The following is a 21,252-nucleotide window of genomic DNA, read 5'->3' on the forward strand; positions in this document are numbered from 1 at the left end:
TAAAGTGGCATGCGCGACATTTATAGGTAACAAAAATGACAGGCAAAAAATATTATAGCGCGACATTAAAAGTCAAAAACATTAATTGGCAGGACTGGCCATAAACTGAAGCATTAAATGTTAGGGGGCAAATAAAATGTCACAACATTGATAACAATGACGAAAAATCAAGTGAATTAGCATAAAAAAAATCATATTTTATTAAGTAAAAATTGCTTACTTGTGAACAGTTGTTAAATAAGGACTTCACACGATGAAACATTCAGTATTACTTAATTATGTATAATAATATTGAAATTGGAAGATTTTAAGTTAGTTCGAAATTGAAGTTTGTGTTAAGAAATAGTTTACTTAATAAATGTGAAATTTTGATTGTTTTCAAGCTGATATTGCTATGCAATGTATGAAATTCAAATGAATTAAGAATGAGAGGAAAACTTTCCTTAAGCTTTCACTTAAAAGAACGCACTAAACGATCATTATTCGGTGTCTCTACTTTGACTATGAAAAGATTATCTAATCTATGAACCTCGTTAAAGCTGATTTACAAGGTACAATTCAAAAGTTCCAGGACTTTTTAAACAACGGGGCTTCTAGTGGTGCCATCTGTCTGAAATTGTTATCCCTCAATTATGTATTCTTCAGTGTTGTCGTATAAAATTTATATAACAGCTGACTTGTATAACAACTGAGATATCGCGCTACATGTGACATTACATTTGTAGTGTCGGTCGGAAAATGAGCATGGAACAAAGAACCAACATTAAGTTTTGTTTTAAACTTGGTGAAACTTTTACCAAAACTCATCAAATGATGAAACAAGTTTATGGCGATGATTGTCTATCCCGTAGCCGTATTCACGAGTGGTTTAAACGTTTCCAAGAGGGACGGGAGGACTTGGAAGACGACGAACGTTCGGGCCGGCCAGATGTTGTGAACGAAAAAAACACGGAAATTGTGCGTGAATTAATTTAAAAAGAGCCGAAATTAACGCTTAAATATATGGAATCGGAATTATCAATATCCGCAGCGTCGATTTATCGTATTTTGACGGAAAATTTGGGTCTCAGAAATGTTTGTGCTCGATTTGTTCCGCACACTTTGAAACAACATGAAAAAGACCTCAGAATTCAACATTCAATTTGACCAAAAATCGCATTCATATCATCAACCATCCACCCTATTCGCCTGATATGGCACTCTGCGATTTTTATTTGTTCGAAAAACTACATTTGGCCATGAAAGCCATCCAAAAGGCGACGACCGCCATCCTCAACGCTATACCGACAAATGACCTAAAAAAGTCATTCGGTAACCTTCTTGAACGTGCAAAACGTTGTATTCAGGCGGAAGGAGACTATTTTGAAGGCGACCAATAAATTTAAAAAAAAAAACAAATAATATTCGTTTTTTAATAAAAGTCCTGAAACTTTTGAATTGCACCTTGTACTTAAAACGCTTATATTAAGCTTTTTATTTCCTTGTTTTTAAATTAAAGGTCGAATTAATAATTGTGCTATGAAAAGATATGCTTATTAAATGTGATTATTTATAGATATTTGGAAGTTTGATATTGCTATGATATGTATGAAGTATCGTGGCTGCTAAGAAGCTTTCGTTTAAAAGAAATCAATAATAAATGACTGTTCCGCGTTGAAAGTGATTAACGCTTAACCTTACTTATGAAAGTCGTAACTGCGTTCTCTGTGAAAGTTGAAGCTTATTCAAGCTTTTCGAAGTGTCCTATTTTCATATTACTGCTTTCATATATCTGCTTTATTTGGCCAATATTGGTTTTCAACGATGTCGAATTTGACAAAAGAATGTGTAGAAGTCACATCAAAAGCCGACAATAGCCTAAAGCTGAAAAGAGATTTCGGTTGTTTAGAACCTCGACATCGTTTCAAGCAAGCAATGTATACATTCAACTGTCTCTCATTATTTTTTTTAACGACCTTTCTGTGTCTATTTACTTGAAGCAAATTACTTTATTCTTCGGGGCAAAATTTACAAAATTTAATTAAAACGAAATGTCAAAACTAATTAGCTTACCCAAGACATGTGCCGCCTTAATTCAGACTTAAGGCTTTATTCGATGTTTATGTTAATAAATTGTTTGAAATAAAATTTTTTTATAGAAAATTTATTCGAACTTGATTAATTTTGGCACTCTCAGCTACATTTTCGCACATTTTCTTCACTTAAATCGGCACAATTGAAAATTATCTAATACTATCCCTGATCTGTATTGACTTGCATTTTCTCTCCCTCTCTCCATGAGAACAAAAACTTATTGAATAACAAAGAACATAACGCCGTTGGCCGAGATGATGTCGTAAGGTAACTTTCTAATAATATGAAGAGAAAACATTAGCTCTCTTTTATTGGATTAATGATTAAGAATGATAAGGGCAAAATTGGCAGCAGTATTTAAAATTATAAATTTCATACAAAGAGAGAGGTTTCATTGGTTCTTAAATTACTTCTTAATTAATTATTGGAGTTCTCAGATTAAGCTGAAACTGCAGCGATCCAAATTGTTCTTAAACTAAGCGGCATTTGCTTTATAACGAGAAAAATACTAACATTTCTGTAAACGAACTTGTGGCACGACGAACTTACTCGGTTACAGTACGCACAACACACATAACCTCAAATACTTATGTAAATAAATGTATTCATAAGAAAAACACAATTGTTTTTAGCAAAAGTATGCAAATATTGAATTTTAGGTAAATAAATGCGAGTATATAGGTGTGTATGATGTATGTGCATGAAATAAATATGATATATGAGTGGATGTGTACATGTTATGAATATGTTCTTACTTTGTACACGCTCTACCTTTGTCGGCGTCACATTTGCCACATTGCGTTTCTGCAAGGGCGGCGGCGCCGCTTTGAAAGGCGGGGGTGGCCGTGGCGGTGGCGTAAGACTCTTCAATATGCCATGGTGTAGCTGTTGCAGTGGTCCACATGTTGGCGTTGTAGTATTGCTGCTGTTGCTGTTGCTTCCGCTGGCGATCCCATTCGCGCCGCTGGTGGCCGTCGCTATGCTTGGAATGTTCGCTGCCGTCTTGTCGTATGAAGGCATTTGAAATGTCACAGAGGCAGGTGATCGGGGACTGTTGGCTGGTGGCTGCATAAGCGGCCGCATAGCTGGAGGCGATTGTAGTGGCAGTGCTGTCGCTGCGACTGTGACTGTTGGTTTGACTGTAGTAGTTATATTAGAAGCGGTTGGTGCGGTGGTGTTTACATTAAACTCAGCAGCACTAGCGTTTGCGGTCGCAACAGTACTAAGCGGCATGCAAGTGTGATTGCTGATGCTATTATTATTATTGTTGTTGCTATTGTTGTTACAATTACCGCTACGGCTACACGTGGCGACAGCATTTTCACCTGGCAAAGTGCGTACTGGCGACTTTTTATACGTGACTACAAGTGGTGAGTGCGTTTGTTGTGGATTTATGTTGTTGTTGTTGAGTGATGAGTGTGTTTAATCAAGCCATACAAAAATTAAAAAACAGATACCCGATAAGAATACAAAGCAAAATGAAAATATTCGCAAATCAACTGAAAACTTAAATACAAAGAAGTGAGACTTCATTCATTACCACTACCGCTGCAACGAATGCCCTTCAGACGGTGCGCTGGGGCGAATAGCGTCTTTTCCGACGTTTCTGTGCCGTCCGCACGGCGTTGCCACAGCACGCCCGCGCGCGCCTGCCACATACCGCCAAGCAGGCCGACATGACTGCGCTGGCTGTCGCGCGTCATATCAACGCCGGCACCGCGTCGCTTGAAGATACCTGTCAAAAACTTTTCCACGCGACCTAAGCGCCGCGCGCCAACCCGTTTTTGCATGCTGCCGCAGACCTCTGCGCCTTCACCACTACGCTCTGTGCTGTCAACTTCCAACTGCACCGTAGCTTCCGTTTCAATCGTATTCGCAGTAGTTGATGTGTCCTCTGCAAGCGCGCCAACGCACGGTATGCATTCGCTCTCTGCTTGTGGTTGCGGTATGTGCACTACAAAAATCTGATTATTCAGTTGAACTTCGTGGCTGGTGTAAGCCATCGTCGGCAGTTGCGCTGAATTGCCAAATTTATGTGGCAAAGTCTGTGTGAAAGCACTGGCGCTGGGCTCATCGCTACCCACGCCAGCCGCGCGTTTCACGCTAAAACGACCAAGCGTTGACGTTTGCTTGGCATTGTCAAGTCCAAGAGCAGCGTCGTCGCCATTGTGAACCACATCTATAGACGCGTCATTAGTGGTGACAGAATTCCCCGTTTGTGTGGATGAATTGAGCAGTGTTGTCTGTGTGGTGGCCGCTGAGAAGCCAGATGCATTTAGTGTGTCGCTTGAAACAGTGCTACGCTCAGCCGCTGTCACAGATGTCACCGCTGTCAAATTCGATAGTTGTGTTGTCAGTGTGTGCGGTCGCAGTGTCATACGATTAGTTTCCAGATTTTGTTTGGTATCACTGCTGACATGTACCATGACACCGGGACGCAACGGCCAGCGCGGCGGTGATTTCGGTGCTTGTGCAGCATGTCGCACACGTAGGCTGGGCGTTCGACTGGGTGTTGCGACAATTGTTGGTTTGTATGTAGGTGCGGATGTAGGTTTGGTGGGGGGTTTGGGTGGAGGTGACTTGGGTGGTAACTTCGGTCCGGGTAGTTGTGATAATTCTTGTGCGGCTAAATTAGGTATTAGACAACCTGTAGTCACTTGTTGCGGACAGACTGCCGCAAGTTCCGGCGCAACCACGCCCACTTGCGGTGCATTCGATTGATACGAAAGTACGCTGTTTATCCGTTTCGTGTGATAAAATTGTGATTGATTTAATGTGAGTATGTGTGTGTGTGACGACGAGTAGATGTTTAGATGCAGTTGATGTGGCGATGATTTTTTTTTTATTTTTATATATTTTAGTTTATGAAAAGCATTTATTTAAAAGAAAATTGTGGCAACAACAACATTTATTTGACACAAGCAACCAAATATTAGTGTTGTAAATGTTACAGTTTTTGTGGCGTAAAAAATGGTGCACGCATCATAAATATGCAACGAAAAAGAAAAACAAAAATTAATTAAAATTAATAGCATCAAATAAATTAATTATTTTTAACAATAATTAAGGTGAATTTGCATTAAAATTTTACAACAATTTAGTTGAATAACACATATAAATTAAAATATTAAATTAAATAAATAAATAATAGAATTTGGCAAACTGTTGGCAATCGGGAGAACGGATATATGCAAGTGTAACCGGTTGAGATCGTATTTTAACCGAATGTATATTTGTGACTTATACCGAAGTAATAGAAAACTAGCATATTGAGTAGAAGTTCGAACCTTCCATTGAAAAGAAAAATTTTAGTTTTTCAATTAAAGGCGATATATTTCTTTGAGGTTAGGATTCCAAAAGCTCTTTTTCGCACCACTTTATGTCTATTTGCATATTTTTGGAAGATATTCGTGTCAACGGAAAAAGGTTCGGAGTCGTAGAGTTTGCAATTGTTCAAACGTAATAAACCCAATTTTTTGTGTCGAAATGTGACAATGGCTCAGGGCTCTATCATTTGACTCCTAAGTCTGATCGACCGTCCTCGGAGTTATCAGGATGAGTTTTCATCGTCATATCCAGAAAAGAAAAATTTCATCAACAAAATTAATAAAGCGTTTGAACAACATGGGGTAATTAAATTAAAAAAAAAAAAGTTTCTTTAACGCAACTTTTAAAGGCACTTTAGAACAATTTATGAGCGTCAAACAGTTCATCATAAGTCATCCCAAATGATGGACTCTATGGATATTAAATTAGTTATTAGCGAAATCGATAGACATTCAACGAAATGGCTAGCCATGTCGGTGCAGCTAAGATATTGAGCAGGGAGCAGTCGAAAACAGCATTATGGTACTCAGGTATGGGAAATATGAACTACATATTCCGTAAGTAATGCGTGCTTAGCAACCGAAGGGACAGTTCTGTATGCATGGTACTTCAAACATTGGAGGACCTGTTAAATTGTAATATTTTGTTGACATGTGTGAAGTGACAGGTCTTTCAGCTGATAATTTTTCTTTTTTGTTTTTTCTCAGGCGAAATTTTATTAAATTACTTCCAGTACTATTTATTTTACTATTTTCACTTCTTTGTTTAATACTTTTCGAAAGGGGTCGGAATAACTAAAGAAAAAAAGAAAACAACAAAAAAACACTACGTAAAACATGAAAATAGTTTAGAGAATACTTTTTACTTGGCGAATTTGGTTAAATTCTAGTGATTTTATTAATTAGTTCTCTTTTTAAAGCTTACCTGTGCGTGGCGCTGATGGAGACATCGGTGCGATCTTTTTTAGGGGTTTGCGTATAATTCATGTTCAAATTCGATTTCAAATTGTATTTGAATATGTTTTTTTTCAGCACAGTGTTTTAGTTGTTGTTGTGGTTATTGTGCGAGTATGAATGACAATGCATTGTTGAATCGACAGCACAAGTATTGGTAGTTGCATTCGTGTGTGTGTGTGTATGTGTTGGTGTGAGTACATGCGCGCGTATAATTGCAGTCACAATTTGCCAATAAATATTTCCATTTAAATTTTGATTGCACAACGATTAGTTAATTTTTGTGACGAATAATAAATTTAATCCAAATGCGCGCGTGTGCATTTGTGTGTGGAATAATTATATAATTGCGTAAATAAATGACGGTTGATTGTCGTGATAGTGATGGATGATTTTGTTTGGAATCGAGTTCATTATATGCCACATGTGTTTGTGTGCATAGTCGCAGCAAATTAGTTAATGGCCAAAAGCAGAAAGTGTTTATTGATTTCACATTGTTTTGTTTGTATGCGTTTTAGTTTTTTTTATTTAATGTTGTTGTATTGTGTTATGTGTATGCACAAAAGAGTTGCCATGCAATTAAATATATTTGGTGTTAATTTTATTTTGGCAACGTAATTAACACCAAAAGCCAACAACAACGACCACAGGCAGTACAGTGAAGACAAATAAAATACGTACGCATAGTTCGATGCATTTCAGTTAACACATACATATAAGTAATTAATTTTCATTCAAGCCATTCCAAGCAAATGCGATGCGTTCGTTATGTTTGCCCAGCAAAAGCAACAAAAACATTTTTGAAAGCATTTAAGCATACAAATAAATAGAATTCAATCATTTTTGTTTTTTTCAGGCATTTTTTGTAAGGTTCCGTGTATTTGTGTAAAGTGTGTTTTTTTGTTTATGTTAATAAATATAATTGTGTGAGTGTGCGTTGTTGTATTTATTTATTTATGTTTTTCGGTAATAAATAATTTTCGGTTTCCATGTTTGAGTTTCGTATGAATTTCGCATTGTTTACCAATTTTCCAGGCAATTTTGCATTCAATGCACGATTTGTAATATTTCATTGTGCATTTGTTGATTTTATCATAGACATAAATTTTAAACCGATTTATTTTCGCACAATAGGCATGTATGTATGTGTGTATATGCAGTTATGACAATGTTAGTGTTTTTTTGTGGTAAGTGTTGTTGCATTTAATGTTATTGCATAATACAGTTTTCATCAGTTCGGTGTATGTTGTTTTTGTTTAGTTTTTGTTGACGCACAAAACACATAAAAGTGCAAAATATAAGAAGAAAAGAGAGAACATAAATTTGCAGTTAAGTAGCTTGTCAAAATTAATTAAGCAAATAAATATGGTTAATTTACACAAAATTTACACAAATTCATAATGCAAATACCTGTCGTATTAAAAGTTGTAGTCACAGGGTGTTATACAAAATATGATATTTAAAAATTTGTAAGAAGTAAACTAGTTAAAGTTAAGCTGGAACTCGCTGTGTGTTTTAAGGTATAATTTGCTGTCCTAAAAATATTATTTAAAAAAAATCTTTTTCTTATCGATCCGCAATTGTGAAAACTATAACTTACGGAAACCTTTAAACGCGTTTTTTCGAAACTGCATTTATTTGACTTTGAAATTTTAACTATAGCCTCACAGTAATAATTATATAAAGGCTTGAATTATATACTACATTTTTATAATTAAAAGCATTTCTTCGTATACGCAAATTTTTCGAGCGTTTAAATTTTGAAAATTGATAACACCAAAATCTATTATATTGAGTCGAAATAAAAAACAAATCCCACTATTTTGCTTCACAGGACACAAAATAAAAAATTTGTTGTACAAAAAAAATTTTAAACGTAAATTATCGATGGAATGACTCATATATAATATGTATACTTTGTAGGGTGGTCTCCGACATTTTCTTTTGGGGTTACAAATATCGTTGAAAACTAATGATGATATACCATGTTCAGGATATAAAAAAAATTTTTGATAAGATTAATATTAAGAATATACCAGAAGGCTATATGTTTTTTAAGTTCGCAGTTACAGAGCGTTAGAATATAGTACCATTTTGTATGAGTCCAGTTTTGAACTTTGAAAGGTGGGGTTAGTGTCCTTTTCTTTTGCCCTATAGGAAGTGTTTCTGTTTATCATTAATAACCAAATAATCCTTTCAAACAGCATAGCTAGTACACTCCACAAAAGCAAGTAGAAAGAGTTAGAGAAAATGATTTGAAATTTTATGAAAATGTTTAACTAATAGTAAGCAAAAAGTTTTTCTCTGTGAACTTTTGGCGCCTTATGCTTATTGCGTTTGCTGGTGTAAATAAAATTTCAGATCATTTAATAATATATAACAGATTAAGTTATTCTTCGTACCAAAGTGCATTCAAAAGTATTATAAATAGCCGCTGTAGTCTGGAGAAGAATATCCAGCGCACAGTTATTTCTAATTGACCTTGTAAAGCTCTTTTGTTAAAACAATTTAGGGACTTTAGCGGAAATTATAATTTCGCAAGTATTTTTTTATATCGGAAAGACATTTTCCAATTTCCAATAAAAAAGATGAGTTATTACCAGTCATGTTATCATAAACTAATTACATAACCCTATATACCTCATCATCAACTAAGTAAATTCGTTTTATTCTGGTCCACAGCTTTTCTACCAAAAAGAAAATTGTTTTTATTTTTTTTATTTTGTAACACCATGCATCGACATAAATTATTCTCAAACAAACTGGTTATATATAACATAAAAAGTAAAATAAATAATTCATAATAACAGCATTGCCATATAATTTAATTAGTTTCTTGCTTAAGTACAATAATTCATTAGTGGAATGCATGTTGATTTACGTTTTTTTTCAAATTTTTTTATTAACTCTTATTTTTTGCCTCAAATGCACACACTTACAAATTATATTATATTAAGCAAATGCATGTAAATAAGCGAGCGAAAATATATGTGTTTACGGTATAAACATAAATTCAAACAAATCCGGAGCATAGCTGCAGGCGCAATGTAATGGAATCGCACACAATTGAATTATTTGCCATGCATTAGAAAGTGGACGCTGGAGGGATGGTAAATAAAGAATAGCCAGCACATGTGTCGTGTGAGGGTGTGTTATTATTAATTATGATTAAATAAATAAACAATTGCAGGGCTTATTGGCATGGATTGTAGTTGGCCGTATATTCGTTGGCCAGTTGAAAGAATTTAATGAGGAACGAGTTTAAAAGTGGAAATTTCCTGTGAGAAATTTTTGAAATTTGTTTATTGAATTTTTTTTGCAAAATTTTGAATTTTTTGCCAATTAAATACAGTTTTTTGAAGTAAAGTAAAAAAAGTATAAAAGAAGAAATGCAATTTAGAAACAGTAATTGATTGCTTTGAAGTTAAATCAAAAGATAAATATTGTAAAATTATGAGCTAACGACTATTTCTTCATGCATAGAAATGCACACACAAAAAGCCGTAAGAAAACGCAAAATAAATATGATGAACTACAAGTAAATGAATTAGATATCTCGAAAAGAAGAGATGATAAGCAAATTAAATTTGCTGAGTAAATTACACAAATAGTTTTGGTTTTCTAATAAAAAAAAAATATATAATAGTTTGTTAAATATGTTTGTTTTTTAATTATATTTATTAGATTTCTTTGTGAAAAATAAAATAAATTTTTTTAAATAAAATAAGTAAATTGTGTCTTGTGTTAAATAACAATATTTAAATAAATATAATGATATTAGTTTAAAAAAAATTCGAATACTACTTCAAATTTGCTTAGATATTTTCGTATTCTTTAAAATATTCTAAATAAAAATTTATTTTCTGTATATTAATCGTATTCTCCTTCTTAATACTCATAAAATTATATGCTTGCTTGTACTCACATTTATCTTGACGTCTGCGTCGGCGGCATATGCAAATGATGATGCAACAGATAATTATCACGGCCAAAAGTAGCGCCAATATCGAGGCTACCAATATGATGAGCGTCGTTTTATCCCAACGTTGCCACCATACTAGTTGTTCTGTGGGTTTGGGTGAGAAAATGCAAAAACTATTTAGTGATTATTCTCTTCTTCTTATGTAAAATTAAATTGTAAATTAAGACCAACGAATAAACTTGTAAATGGTAATGTGATGGGTAAAGTGCTGGAAGAAAACGTGGATAAACTGCATTTAAAAGTTGAACATATAAGTCACGGAAGAAAACAGCAATTTTGTCACCATCAATTTTATAATATAATTAATGTTATCCTTCTGTTTATTTATGTGAGACTATGTACAAAAATTAAAAACAAATATTCTTAATAAACCTTAAAAATATATATATAAAACATTTAAAACGTCTCCCAGTTAATGACGAAGAATAAAAACAAAAAGAAGGGATAATAGGCCGTTAAAACCATCGATTCATTTTTACCTGTGATTTTTGTTATTATTTCTAAATTTTTTATAAAATGTCTTTTCTCGTAATTTTTCAGTATTTAAAACAAAATAAATTGTTCAAACAAATACAGTATATACTAAATATAGAACACATATATAAAACATGTAAAGAAGAGCTAGGTTCGGGTGTAACCGGACGTTTAGTACTCTTGCAACTTGTGGGTCGATTTTATCCATTTGAGGCACAAAGATACATTGCCGATATATGTATGTGGTATAGAGTCAACTGGAAGTACGAAAATCTTTATATGTTCACACTGAAATGTTAAGTACTCAATATAGTTTAAATAAGTCGCGTAAGTCCCAAGATATGGAGATATCCCTTAAAAATGGGGAGAAGGCGGGGTTATATGAGATTTCATCAATTTTCACCCTATCGGTAGGGGTTCTTAAGGGTTTTGCCCTGAGCGATATATTTGGCGGGGTCATGCCCACTTTTAAAACACTTTTAGGCCGCTGGTGCCCCTTACTGTTGGAATCCCCTGCTCCAAATTAAAGCTTTATATCTTAATTTAGTGTTTAGTTATGGAATTTTATATGTTTTCAATCAATGGAGTTTTGTGGTCCGATTACGCTTATCTACGAACTCGTCCTTTTTTTTGCCAAGGAACACGTGTACAAAGTTTCATTTCGATATCTCAACTTGTATTCATGTTACAGCTTGCACGGACGGAGGGAGGAACGGACATCCACTCACCCGTATATCAACTCTATTCGTCATTCCGATAATTTATATATATACGAGTAAAGCCCTATATCTAACTCGATTAGTTTTGGGTGAAACAAACAACCGTTATGTGAACAAAACTACTTTACTTGTACATGGTAGCAATTTGTTGCAAGAGTATACAAATTTAATGAATCTCCTTACATACATATATATACAATACTAAAGTAATTTAGGAATGGTAGATTTATACTCATATTCGTGTATGACCTATATGCTGTTGCTGCAATCACGCAGTACATTAGAAAGTACAAAACCAGCGAGTTAAAAAAATTTGAATTTATATTCTATCTTCTATCTTTTCATATAAATATTGCATCCAAATTATACAAACAAAAGTGTTATGTGAGATTAGATATTCATTCTTAAAACTTGTGTGGTGAATTTTTGAAAAAAATAAGATTTTTCTTAAGAAGTTATCCAGTAGGAAAATATCAAAAGATATTGAACGTACATTACATGTGCATACAAGTATATATGAGTATAAAATTCATTCAGAACCGCATAGTGGCAGAGAGAAACTTATTTCAACTATTTCCTAAATTATTATCATATTTTTTACAGCAATCGCAAGCAGCTTAAAGTGAAATTCACTGAATATTTACTTGTCTACAAAAGCTACATACTCAAGAGCTTATTACACAAATGAATTGTATGCCCCTCCAATCCACTATCTATTCTATCAGGGAGCTTTCCAAAGTAATTGTAGGCGAAATGCGTATACATATACATATATATAAACACACGTAGGTGACAATTGTAACTGGGTAAATGTGTCTAGAAGCTGATAAATATTAATTGCATACTTTACGTCGCATAGATGGTCTGGACATAGAGTTATTGATACACAGTAAAGGCTAAAGATGTGTCAGTGAATTCGTGAACATTCATTTCATTGCGCACAGGTAGAAGATGTTAGCAATTTCAATTTGGTTACTTTAATTTTCCCCTGCTGAAATAAATCTAACGCTAAGTTATGATCTTTTCTCTGTCAATATGATTGCTTGAGAAGTTCATAACTTTAACTAGAAGGTTCACGGTTTGAATAGCTTTTAACTAATAGCTTCTCAGATATTTCAGGACATCTAAAAACTAGTTAAATTATTTATACAAGGCGGGAGGAGAAGCCATCACAGATTTAGAAAAGATTTATATAGGACAATTATACAGAATAAAACCTTTCATCTTTCTAACTTTATTTGCTTGCATTCTTATTGAATTGTTTATTTTTTTAGTTATATATTTTATTTCTATGTTTTAGAATAAAATATACCTATATCAAAATTTTAAAGTTTATGAAGTTCCTAAGGGTTCATTAATAGAGTTAATCTCGGCTTGAGTTCCTAAAATACTTTGAAAATTAACAGATTTGATTTAATGAAAATTTACACAAATACCCTTATTGTATCAAGAGCATATTTTTGAATCTTCGGAAATGTGTAGTGTGCCTCGGTTTAATCGATTTATTATTAAATCTCTTTTGGTCCAATATTTCTGAAATATAATATATTATAATCCGATTCTACTGTGGTAGAACTTTATGTTGTTTTGGACAAATCATTCACATTCGTAAACGATTAAAGCGATAAATTAGTGTTAGAGTCCGTTTCAAAACAATTTTTATTTTTTGTCAAACCTCGTTTCAAACTAGTTTTCTAGGTTAAATTTTCTTTTAAATATCAGTTGTTTAAAAATTGTCTGCACTCACAGAGAAATGCGGATATTCTTAGTTGAAAGAGCAAAATATACCGAAATCACTACTAGCATACATTCATTAATGATTAATAGCACAATTTTTTTTACTATATACTCCATTATTGCTAATTTCTTTTTACTCATTTCTGACAAGTAAAGATATGCCATATACGGCTCATATATTTCTGTAATGGTTCGCATTACAACAAAAACGTAAACATAAATAAAACTGTAAATTACTATGAAAATGTTTCAGGCGAACAAAAGTGAATTTTCATGTGCCTAATATTATAGGAGAGAATAAAAAATGGGACATAAATACACAAAAAATAGTGCGAAAAAATAATACTAGTTTTGTAAATTAGATACAAATTTTCGTACAAAATTACAAATATAATATTACATAACTATAGATCTTTATAAACATATAAACATATATATACATAAATATTTATATACATAAATATATTTAAGCAACTACAGTATTTAATGAACGGTAATTGCTTGCAAGTAATTATAGCGGATCATAGCGTATTTATGTCTACTTACTTTTTGGGCGCACTGTTTGTTAGTAGCAGTTGTAGTTAGCAGTTATATGTTGTTTTTTACGTTTGCAATTTCAATGAAGCATTGTTTGGAAAATGTTTACAAATTTTTTATGAGTGATGAAGAAGAGATAATAGCAGTAAAGAGATAGAAATATCGATAAATTAATTAAATACAGTCTTTAATTTTATAAAATACAAGATGTGTACATATCTTTGCGATATACTGTGTGTGAAACTTATTGCAGTGTAAGCGCACAAAAAAGTTGTATGTAAATTGCTTTTCTTTTATTAGTTCATAACTACAATTCGTAATTTCGTAATGATACATTTCGTGTATAGCCACTTTTGCATTTAGCCTCCAATGTAATAGACTTTTTTTTGTCAGATTAGTAGTTAGGTATCACCTCACAATAAGTAGATTAATTTTAAAGCATTAATGCATTTAAATTAAATTTCAAGTTCAGATACTCTTCTAGACTCTTTGAATATAGATGATAGATTGCTGCCATTGTGAAATTTGAAACCTACTCATACCCTTAACCACATCATATACTCATATTGATCAATATTATTGAATGTTTAATAAGTTTGTATTAGTTGGTATGAGACAAAACAAAAAAATTAAAAAGTTAAGATGAATTGAATAAATCTACAGCAGTTCTGAATCAACAGCTGAAATAGCACAGAAATTATTTTTAGATTGTCTTGAGTAATCTGTCTAAACAGCCCAGTTTATATCACAACACATGTGTAGGGGGGGACGGCCAAATAAAAATAACGCCAAAAACTCGAAGCTGACAAGGAGAAAGGAACAAACAACTAACACCAAATGAATTATTTAAATGTAAATTATTATTACCTTGCCACCAGACATATAGTGGTGAACCCGCTGTTTTAAAGAGAAGAAATCATAAAAATCACCAAATATCATTTGATAAAAAATGTAATGATAAAGAGAAAATTAAATTAAATAAGAATATGAATAAAAATTCAAATGCAAATTATAAAAATAAAAAAACGTTTTGAACTTGTTTCTTAATCCGCTTAAAGTGCCAGCTACAGCTGTTGAAATGCTGTCCCCACGATTCCACTAACAAAAACTAATAAAAATGAAAATTTAGACGATTAATTCACCATTTGCAGCCATCACAAGCACCATTGTATTTACAGAGCACTCTCCATACACTCTTCCTTGCACTTTTTCTTCGCCACATTTTCTCTGCGCTAAGTCGCCAAACCAGAATGGGTTAGAGTTAAGCTCAAATCTGGTTAGAATATTGCAATTTAATCGGCTTAAAAAATGCGCTTTTAAGAAATTGATTCACCGTAGAGGAAATGTTAAACAAAGCTCAAATCGACATAGAAGAAGCACTGAGAGACTGGCAGTGAGTTGGTGGGGAGTGGTGTAACAAAACAAATCCAATTTCCGTTTCCGCTGCGGTACAAATACAAAGAATTTCGAAATAAGTGCAGCGTTGTTGACCAACACTGGATACATTCGGTTAGAGGGATAGGGTACATAACGCGGTTCGTTGCCAAGTTGGTGGGAAGATTATTAACTCCATAGTTGTGATACGTCAGCTGCATAATAAAAATCCGAAAAATTCCTTAATTGCTAATGTCGGCATATCCGAATGTAGATCGGGCAATCAATTCATCGGCATTGCAACACTAACTGGCTTGTGTGTTAGCGATTTCCCTCTGGTGCCAGTTTGGTTTAGCGCAAATAAAGCTTAGTTATTGTTTATTTATATATAAGCAGTACAGTATTTCGTCAGTTTTACTGTTGCATTTTCAACCACCATCCGACTTATATTAACCTCATTTGCTCGATATTTCCATTTCACTCACTGAAACATTCATTTGTTGCAATGCTGTTGTTGGCAGTAATGCGGAACCTTTGGCATAGCTCTTGACTGTTAAACGCGAGTGACCGCGTCCAGCGTGGCGATGGTGCCACCTGAAACAAATATTGATGGTAATCAGTGCCAATCGATGCAGTTGACGGCGAACGGGTGGCAGCTTCTTTTGAAACTACATTTACACAAATATATTAGAGGACATATTTTCACTATAATAGCTTTTATTGTTGTTGTAAAACACGAATGGTGAAAATGCATTGCAATGGAGCAAGTATTTAAAAGCAATAACTGTAAATAAGCTTGGTGTGTGCGGAATGCCGAGCACGTACAATTGTAATGCTCGGATGTTTCCCAAGATGAGCTCATTTACTTTACCGATGGAAGCTTAGCTTTGACTTAGACTTTGTTCCAGTTATTCCTTAAGAACTGTACTGTGATTAAAAGTGATTTCATGGCGGTGTTAGTAATAAAGTAGTTCAAAATTGGGAAACTGGTGGCAAATGTTTCGTAATCTAAAATTCTCCATCATTACTCAACAAAATGAATTTTTTTTTTTGCTAATCGAAATAAAAGATATATATATAATATTTTGTTAAATTTCTATTCTATGCCTAAAGTTTTGTTCACACATCTTGATAATTCTATCAACGGCAACATTCTAAGCATTAGTTGTTCGGCATCTATGATTTGAAAAAAGTATCAGAAATGTTTACATTTAAATTCCTAAATTCCTGCCAGTGAAGCACACTTTGTTGTAAAAATTAATTCCACATTTCTTTAAGATTTTTCTCATATATTTTTCTCAGAGTTTCTAAATTATAAGTGCTGCTTGAGACAATGCCACAAACGATTTTATGTGTTAGGCCAAACATGGTCATAACAAGTAAGGAAGAACTCAGTTTGGGTATTTTATAAATATATATAAATACAAACAACCAAGTAAAGTCAGTCGTGAACAGTAAATCGTGAATATCAGTTATATAGGGTCTAAGGCAAGTTCTCGCCCGATTTTATGCATTTTAAGCAAAATAAATTACTGGTACTGTTATTTAAAACACGCTCTCTTAATTACATTAAAATATCTCCCACATTGGCCGATATATGTGATATGTTATAAGGTCCACTGGAAGTTCAAAAATTTTATATTAGGTACATTGGAGCTAAGGCAAATATTGATCTGATTCAAGACATTTTTGACGCAAGAGTATATTATTATGATAATAATTTTATCCACGAATTATATTTCACAGACAGTGGATAAGGTCCACATTTCCGGTATCTGGAGCTTGAACAGTTATGGGCAAAGATGGCATACCGTAAAGGTAATATTCGTGCAAATTTGTATCCCGATATATTAATTAGTGCTTGACTTGTACAATGGAAAGTGAAAAAATCAGATGGAATTTAAACTTGTGTTGTATGGGAAGTAGGCGTGGTTACTGTCCAAATTCGATCAATTTTGTACTGTTACATGTAAATGTCAAAGTAATCTTAGGTATCAAATTTGGTTGAAATTGATGGATTACATCTAAATGTGGGCGGTGACACCCCCATTGTCCAATTTTGACATCGGCTCCTATAACTCCCCCTATATAAAAATTTTCAAACCACAGGTGCCGATTCGTTGTACCAAATTACGGTTTTTTATTCTAAATTGAGGCTTAGTTACGGCAATTTATGGGTTTTCGGCATATTTCGTTTTATGGGCGTGGAAGTGGTCCGATTACGCCCATCTACGAACTCGTCCTCACTTTATTGCCAAGAAACACGCGTCATTAAGATATCTCAATTTTTACTCAAGTTATCGCTTGCACGGACGGACAGGCAGACGAATAGACGGATGGACAGACCGACAGGCGGACAGATAGACAGTCACTCGGATTTTAACTTTACTCATCATCCTTGTCTTTATATATATAACCCTATATCTATTTCGAATAGGCTTACGTGATACAAACAATTGTTAAGTGATCAAAACTATTAAACGCTGTAGCAACATGTTGCAAGTGTAAAAAACATTTGATATTAAAAAATTTTGTATCTGCCCTATAGTTAGCAACATAACGGGTGATCCAAGTTGAAATACTTTTTTTAAAGCTTTTTTTTACAGATCGGGCGTAAGTCGTGTCAAGCTTTTATGGCACTTTTATTTAGTATTATTTGGCAGTTCATCATGGAAAGACTTACGCCTAATCAACGTTTACAAATCGTTCAACCTTACTACGAAAATTGACGTTCAGTAAAGAATGTCTTTCGCGCGCTTCGCTCAACTTATGAGCGTACTAATTGCAACACCATCACCCATCTTGAGACCCAGCATTCATTATTGGATAATATTCGACCGAATAGACCACGTAGAGCACGCAGTGAAGAAAATATAGCGACCGAAGCTGAGAGTGTACAAGAAGACCGTGGAGAGTCGATTCGTCGCCGATCCAGCAACTCGGATTGACGTACGGAACGACTTGGAGCATTACGTCGAGATTTTAAATTGAAATTGTACAAAATACAGTTTTTACAAGAACTGAAGCCGCTTGATCCTTCCAAGAGACATCGCTTCGCTCGACCGGCTCTTGAAAAGTTCCAAGAAGATCCGACGTTTTCGAGTCAAATTTTGGCCCATTTCTGACTCAATGATTACGTAATAGATTATAGAGCTGCCATTTCATCATGAAAAAAACAACAGTTTGGTGTGGTTTGTGGGCCAGTGGAATCATCGGTCCATATTTCTTTAAAAATGATGCCGGTGATAACGTAACCGTCAATGGCGACCGTTATCGCGCCACGATAACCGACTATTTGATGCCTAAAATTGAATCTCGTGATCTCGGCGACATTTGGTTTCAACAAGACGGCGCCACTTCCCACACAGCACATCAATCATGGATTTATTGAGAGAACACTTCCGTGAGCAGATAATTTAACGTTTTGGGCTGGTCGATTGGCCACCAAGATCATGTGATATCACACCGTTAGACTTTTTCCTGTAGGGATATGTAAATATGACAATCCCGCTTCGATTCAGGCCTTGGAGCAAAACATCACTGTCATTCGCCAGTTACCAGTCGAAATGCTCGAACCAGTTATGGAAAATTGGACTCAATGGATGGACAACAATTGAAAAAGATATGCTTCAAAATATAAATGCCAAATAATGTTCTTTTGAATGATAATAAACATTCCGTATTTAATATGAATTTTATGTTTTTTTTTTAAGTAGGGAACCTCTAATTGGATCACTCTATATATTTACTTGGGAGACACATATTAAGAAAACCAATTTTTAATGTTGTGAATAGAGTAAAAGTATAACGAAGAATAACGACTGCTAACTACAGGAAAGGTAGCGAATAAAAATCATCTTAGAGAGAGAGCTTATCATGGTTGATATTACAACTGTGAATTTGGGTGACCGAGTGCCTTATTCTTCATATGATGAGCGATACTTTACCATTTTTTAAGCAAAATTCTAGAAAGTGAAGTGAAAGATAGCTAATCATAGCATATCCCAAACTGTAATATAATATATATTAAAATAAACCAAAATTTAGAAACGGTATCAAGCTGAGAATCAAATGATTTCTTTATTTGTACACAATTGTCCTAAGGAACTCCTTTTAAAAGTGTAATAAAAGACCACATCCACAAGATATGTCAACAAAATATGATATTAAATGCTAAGATTACTGCAAAAAAGTATAAATTTAGGAAATCTCAACCTCCTCATATAACCTTCATGTGTGAGTACACCATAATTTCCGCACATCTTATTTCTGCAAGCAGCACAAAGTATTTAATGCGACATTTATGGTGGTAAACGCGTAACACCCTTACCACAAAAGTAATTGCTGTACGCCCACAAACCAACTTCTGAATCCCATATATTAAGCGGCCACAATACCGTATACATGGTACAATATTATTTACATATGTACAAGTATTACAGATATATAAAATATATGTACGTATGAGCAACACATACTGATTGCAGATATTGACTGCCTATCCTTCGCATCCGTTACTTACCGGCCACTTCGATTTCACAGAATGAGCCCGGGCCGACGGTGTTGTTCGCAACGCAACGGTAAGTTCGAGCAATCGCATAGTCATCGTCCAACACATAAAAACTCTTGTCTGTAAAACCCTGCCGCTCGCCACTGCCCAGCCATTCGGCGCTGTCATTTTCCGCTTTAATTGACCATGAAAAATCAGCCTGCAACGAAAAAACGTGCAACAACAATAATAATAATAAATAGAAATATAAATGCAAACAAGCAAATATACCAATAACATTCGGATGATTACAAGTGTATGCGTGCGTGTGTAAGCAATACCAAATTTACATTTAAATTTTTTTGTCGCTGTTCTCGCCGAGCTTTTTACTACTATTTGCATTGTACATGCCGCTTTTTGTGGCACGGGTTATAAATACTCGATTGTTTGATTAAGAGTAAGCCGTGCGAAAAACACAAATATTTTTATGCAATTGTATGCATGTCAGCAATGTATGTCCAAGCAATTCCTTGCAGACAAGGAAGTCAATTAAAATAATATACACACACTTACAAATGACAAATACAGTTAAATATATGTACCATTTATGCATGTACAATCCTATTTGATATAAATCCGTTGCGTATCACATGGAGAATTGGTTTAAACAGCTGTTGACAAACAAATTTACTGGCGAATGCGATATAAAAGTCAAATAATGAGTTTGGATAACCTGGTCTGTTAGCACTTAAATGGTAAATGTTCCTTTATGTACCATTTTTAACTTGCTACTTTTGAATCATTCCTCATATGTCGTTAATGTACATGCGCCCAAAGATCAAAATATATTATGAAATATATACGAGCTAAGGGTTTTGAAAATAAATATAAAGGCATTCAAAATAAAAAAAAGAAACGTTAACTTCGGTTGCAGCGAAGCGGTTCCGACAGGTGATCAGCTTCTTGGTGAGAAATGGACGGATGAAAAATTTCAGATCGATATTTCAAAAACTGAGGAACTAGTTCGCGTAAATACAGACAGACGGACGGACATGGCTTAATCGACTGGACTGAGTCTGATCATTTATATATATATTTTATAGATTCACCGACGTTTCCTTCTGGATGATACAAACTTCGAGGCAAACTTAATATACCCTGTTCAGGGTATAAATATTATTAGTTTGTGGGAATATTCACAGAACCTTGAAAATATCTAAATTAGAATAAAGCCACGGTGATTGTAATAAAAGGAATATGAAATTATTCAGACTATCTATTGCTAAGGCTGTTGCTTCTTTTAGTTTTACAATGTCGAACACTTAGCCATTGAGGCACCAACGCCACACTAACCTCCGTAAAGCACGTCAATAAATTATTGGAATATAAATTCACTTTATAGAATAAAGAATCAAAGAAATCATCAGAAATATGTTAGTTTCCGAAATTACATCATGAGACTACTTGAGAATTGATGGAACAAAGACTACGACAAGTTAGTCAATTTGGTCGGACTTTGTAATTGAAGTGATATATAATAAGCTTTGAAAATGGGAGCTTTTACACGCTTTTTAAAGAAAAGCGTGG

The 21,252-nt window shown here is 34.1% G+C and overlaps 3 protein-coding genes across 19 annotated transcripts in view; all 3 read right to left on the reverse strand.

The window, feature by feature from the left end:
• The window catches only part of LOC106618396 (nephrin), a 229,368-nt gene that overhangs the window by 16,202 nt on the left and 191,914 nt on the right, over positions 1-21,252 (reverse strand). For 14 of the 17 annotated variants that reach the window (XR_004978112.2, XM_036370829.2, XM_036370820.2 and 11 more), the window contains 3 exons: positions 19,699-19,885; positions 14,670-14,699; positions 10,279-10,419 (listed from right to left, as the gene is read on the reverse strand). Coding sequence is in view for 16 of the 17 variants with exons in the window: in XM_036370829.2 (XP_036226722.1) it covers positions 10,279-10,419; positions 14,670-14,699; positions 19,699-19,885 (358 nt within the window). In the remaining variant the exon portion in view is untranslated. The remainder of the gene's footprint in view (positions 1-10,278; positions 10,420-14,669; positions 14,700-19,698; positions 19,886-21,252) is intronic. The other 3 variants (XM_036370831.2, XM_036370823.2, XM_070112164.1) reach the window with 1 other exon arrangement.
• Positions 2,653-3,371, reverse strand: LOC138857698 (uncharacterized). Its single transcript, XM_070111300.1, has one exon. The coding sequence runs from the start codon at positions 3,304-3,306 to the stop codon at positions 2,653-2,655; it is 654 nt and encodes a 217-aa protein (XP_069967401.1). The 5' UTR covers positions 3,307-3,371.
• Positions 3,601-4,949, reverse strand: LOC138857944 (uncharacterized). Its single transcript, XM_070112165.1, has one exon. The coding sequence runs from the start codon at positions 4,497-4,499 to the stop codon at positions 3,603-3,605; it is 897 nt and encodes a 298-aa protein (XP_069968266.1). The 5' UTR covers positions 4,500-4,949; the 3' UTR covers positions 3,601-3,602.

Source organism: Bactrocera oleae, chromosome 6, assembly GCF_042242935.1.
Source record: "Bactrocera oleae isolate idBacOlea1 chromosome 6, idBacOlea1, whole genome shotgun sequence".
NCBI classification, from domain to species: Eukaryota; Metazoa; Arthropoda; class Insecta; order Diptera; family Tephritidae; genus Bactrocera; species Bactrocera oleae.

Bases quoted from the DNA above. Each gene is read 5' to 3' on its own strand.
- LOC138857698 (XM_070111300.1), bottom strand. From the start codon at position 3,306: ATGCCGCTTAGTACTGTTGCGACCGCAAACGCTAGTGCTGCTGAGTTT.
- LOC138857944 (XM_070112165.1), bottom strand. From the start codon at position 4,499: ATGGTACATGTCAGCAGTGATACCAAACAAAATCTGGAAACTAATCGT.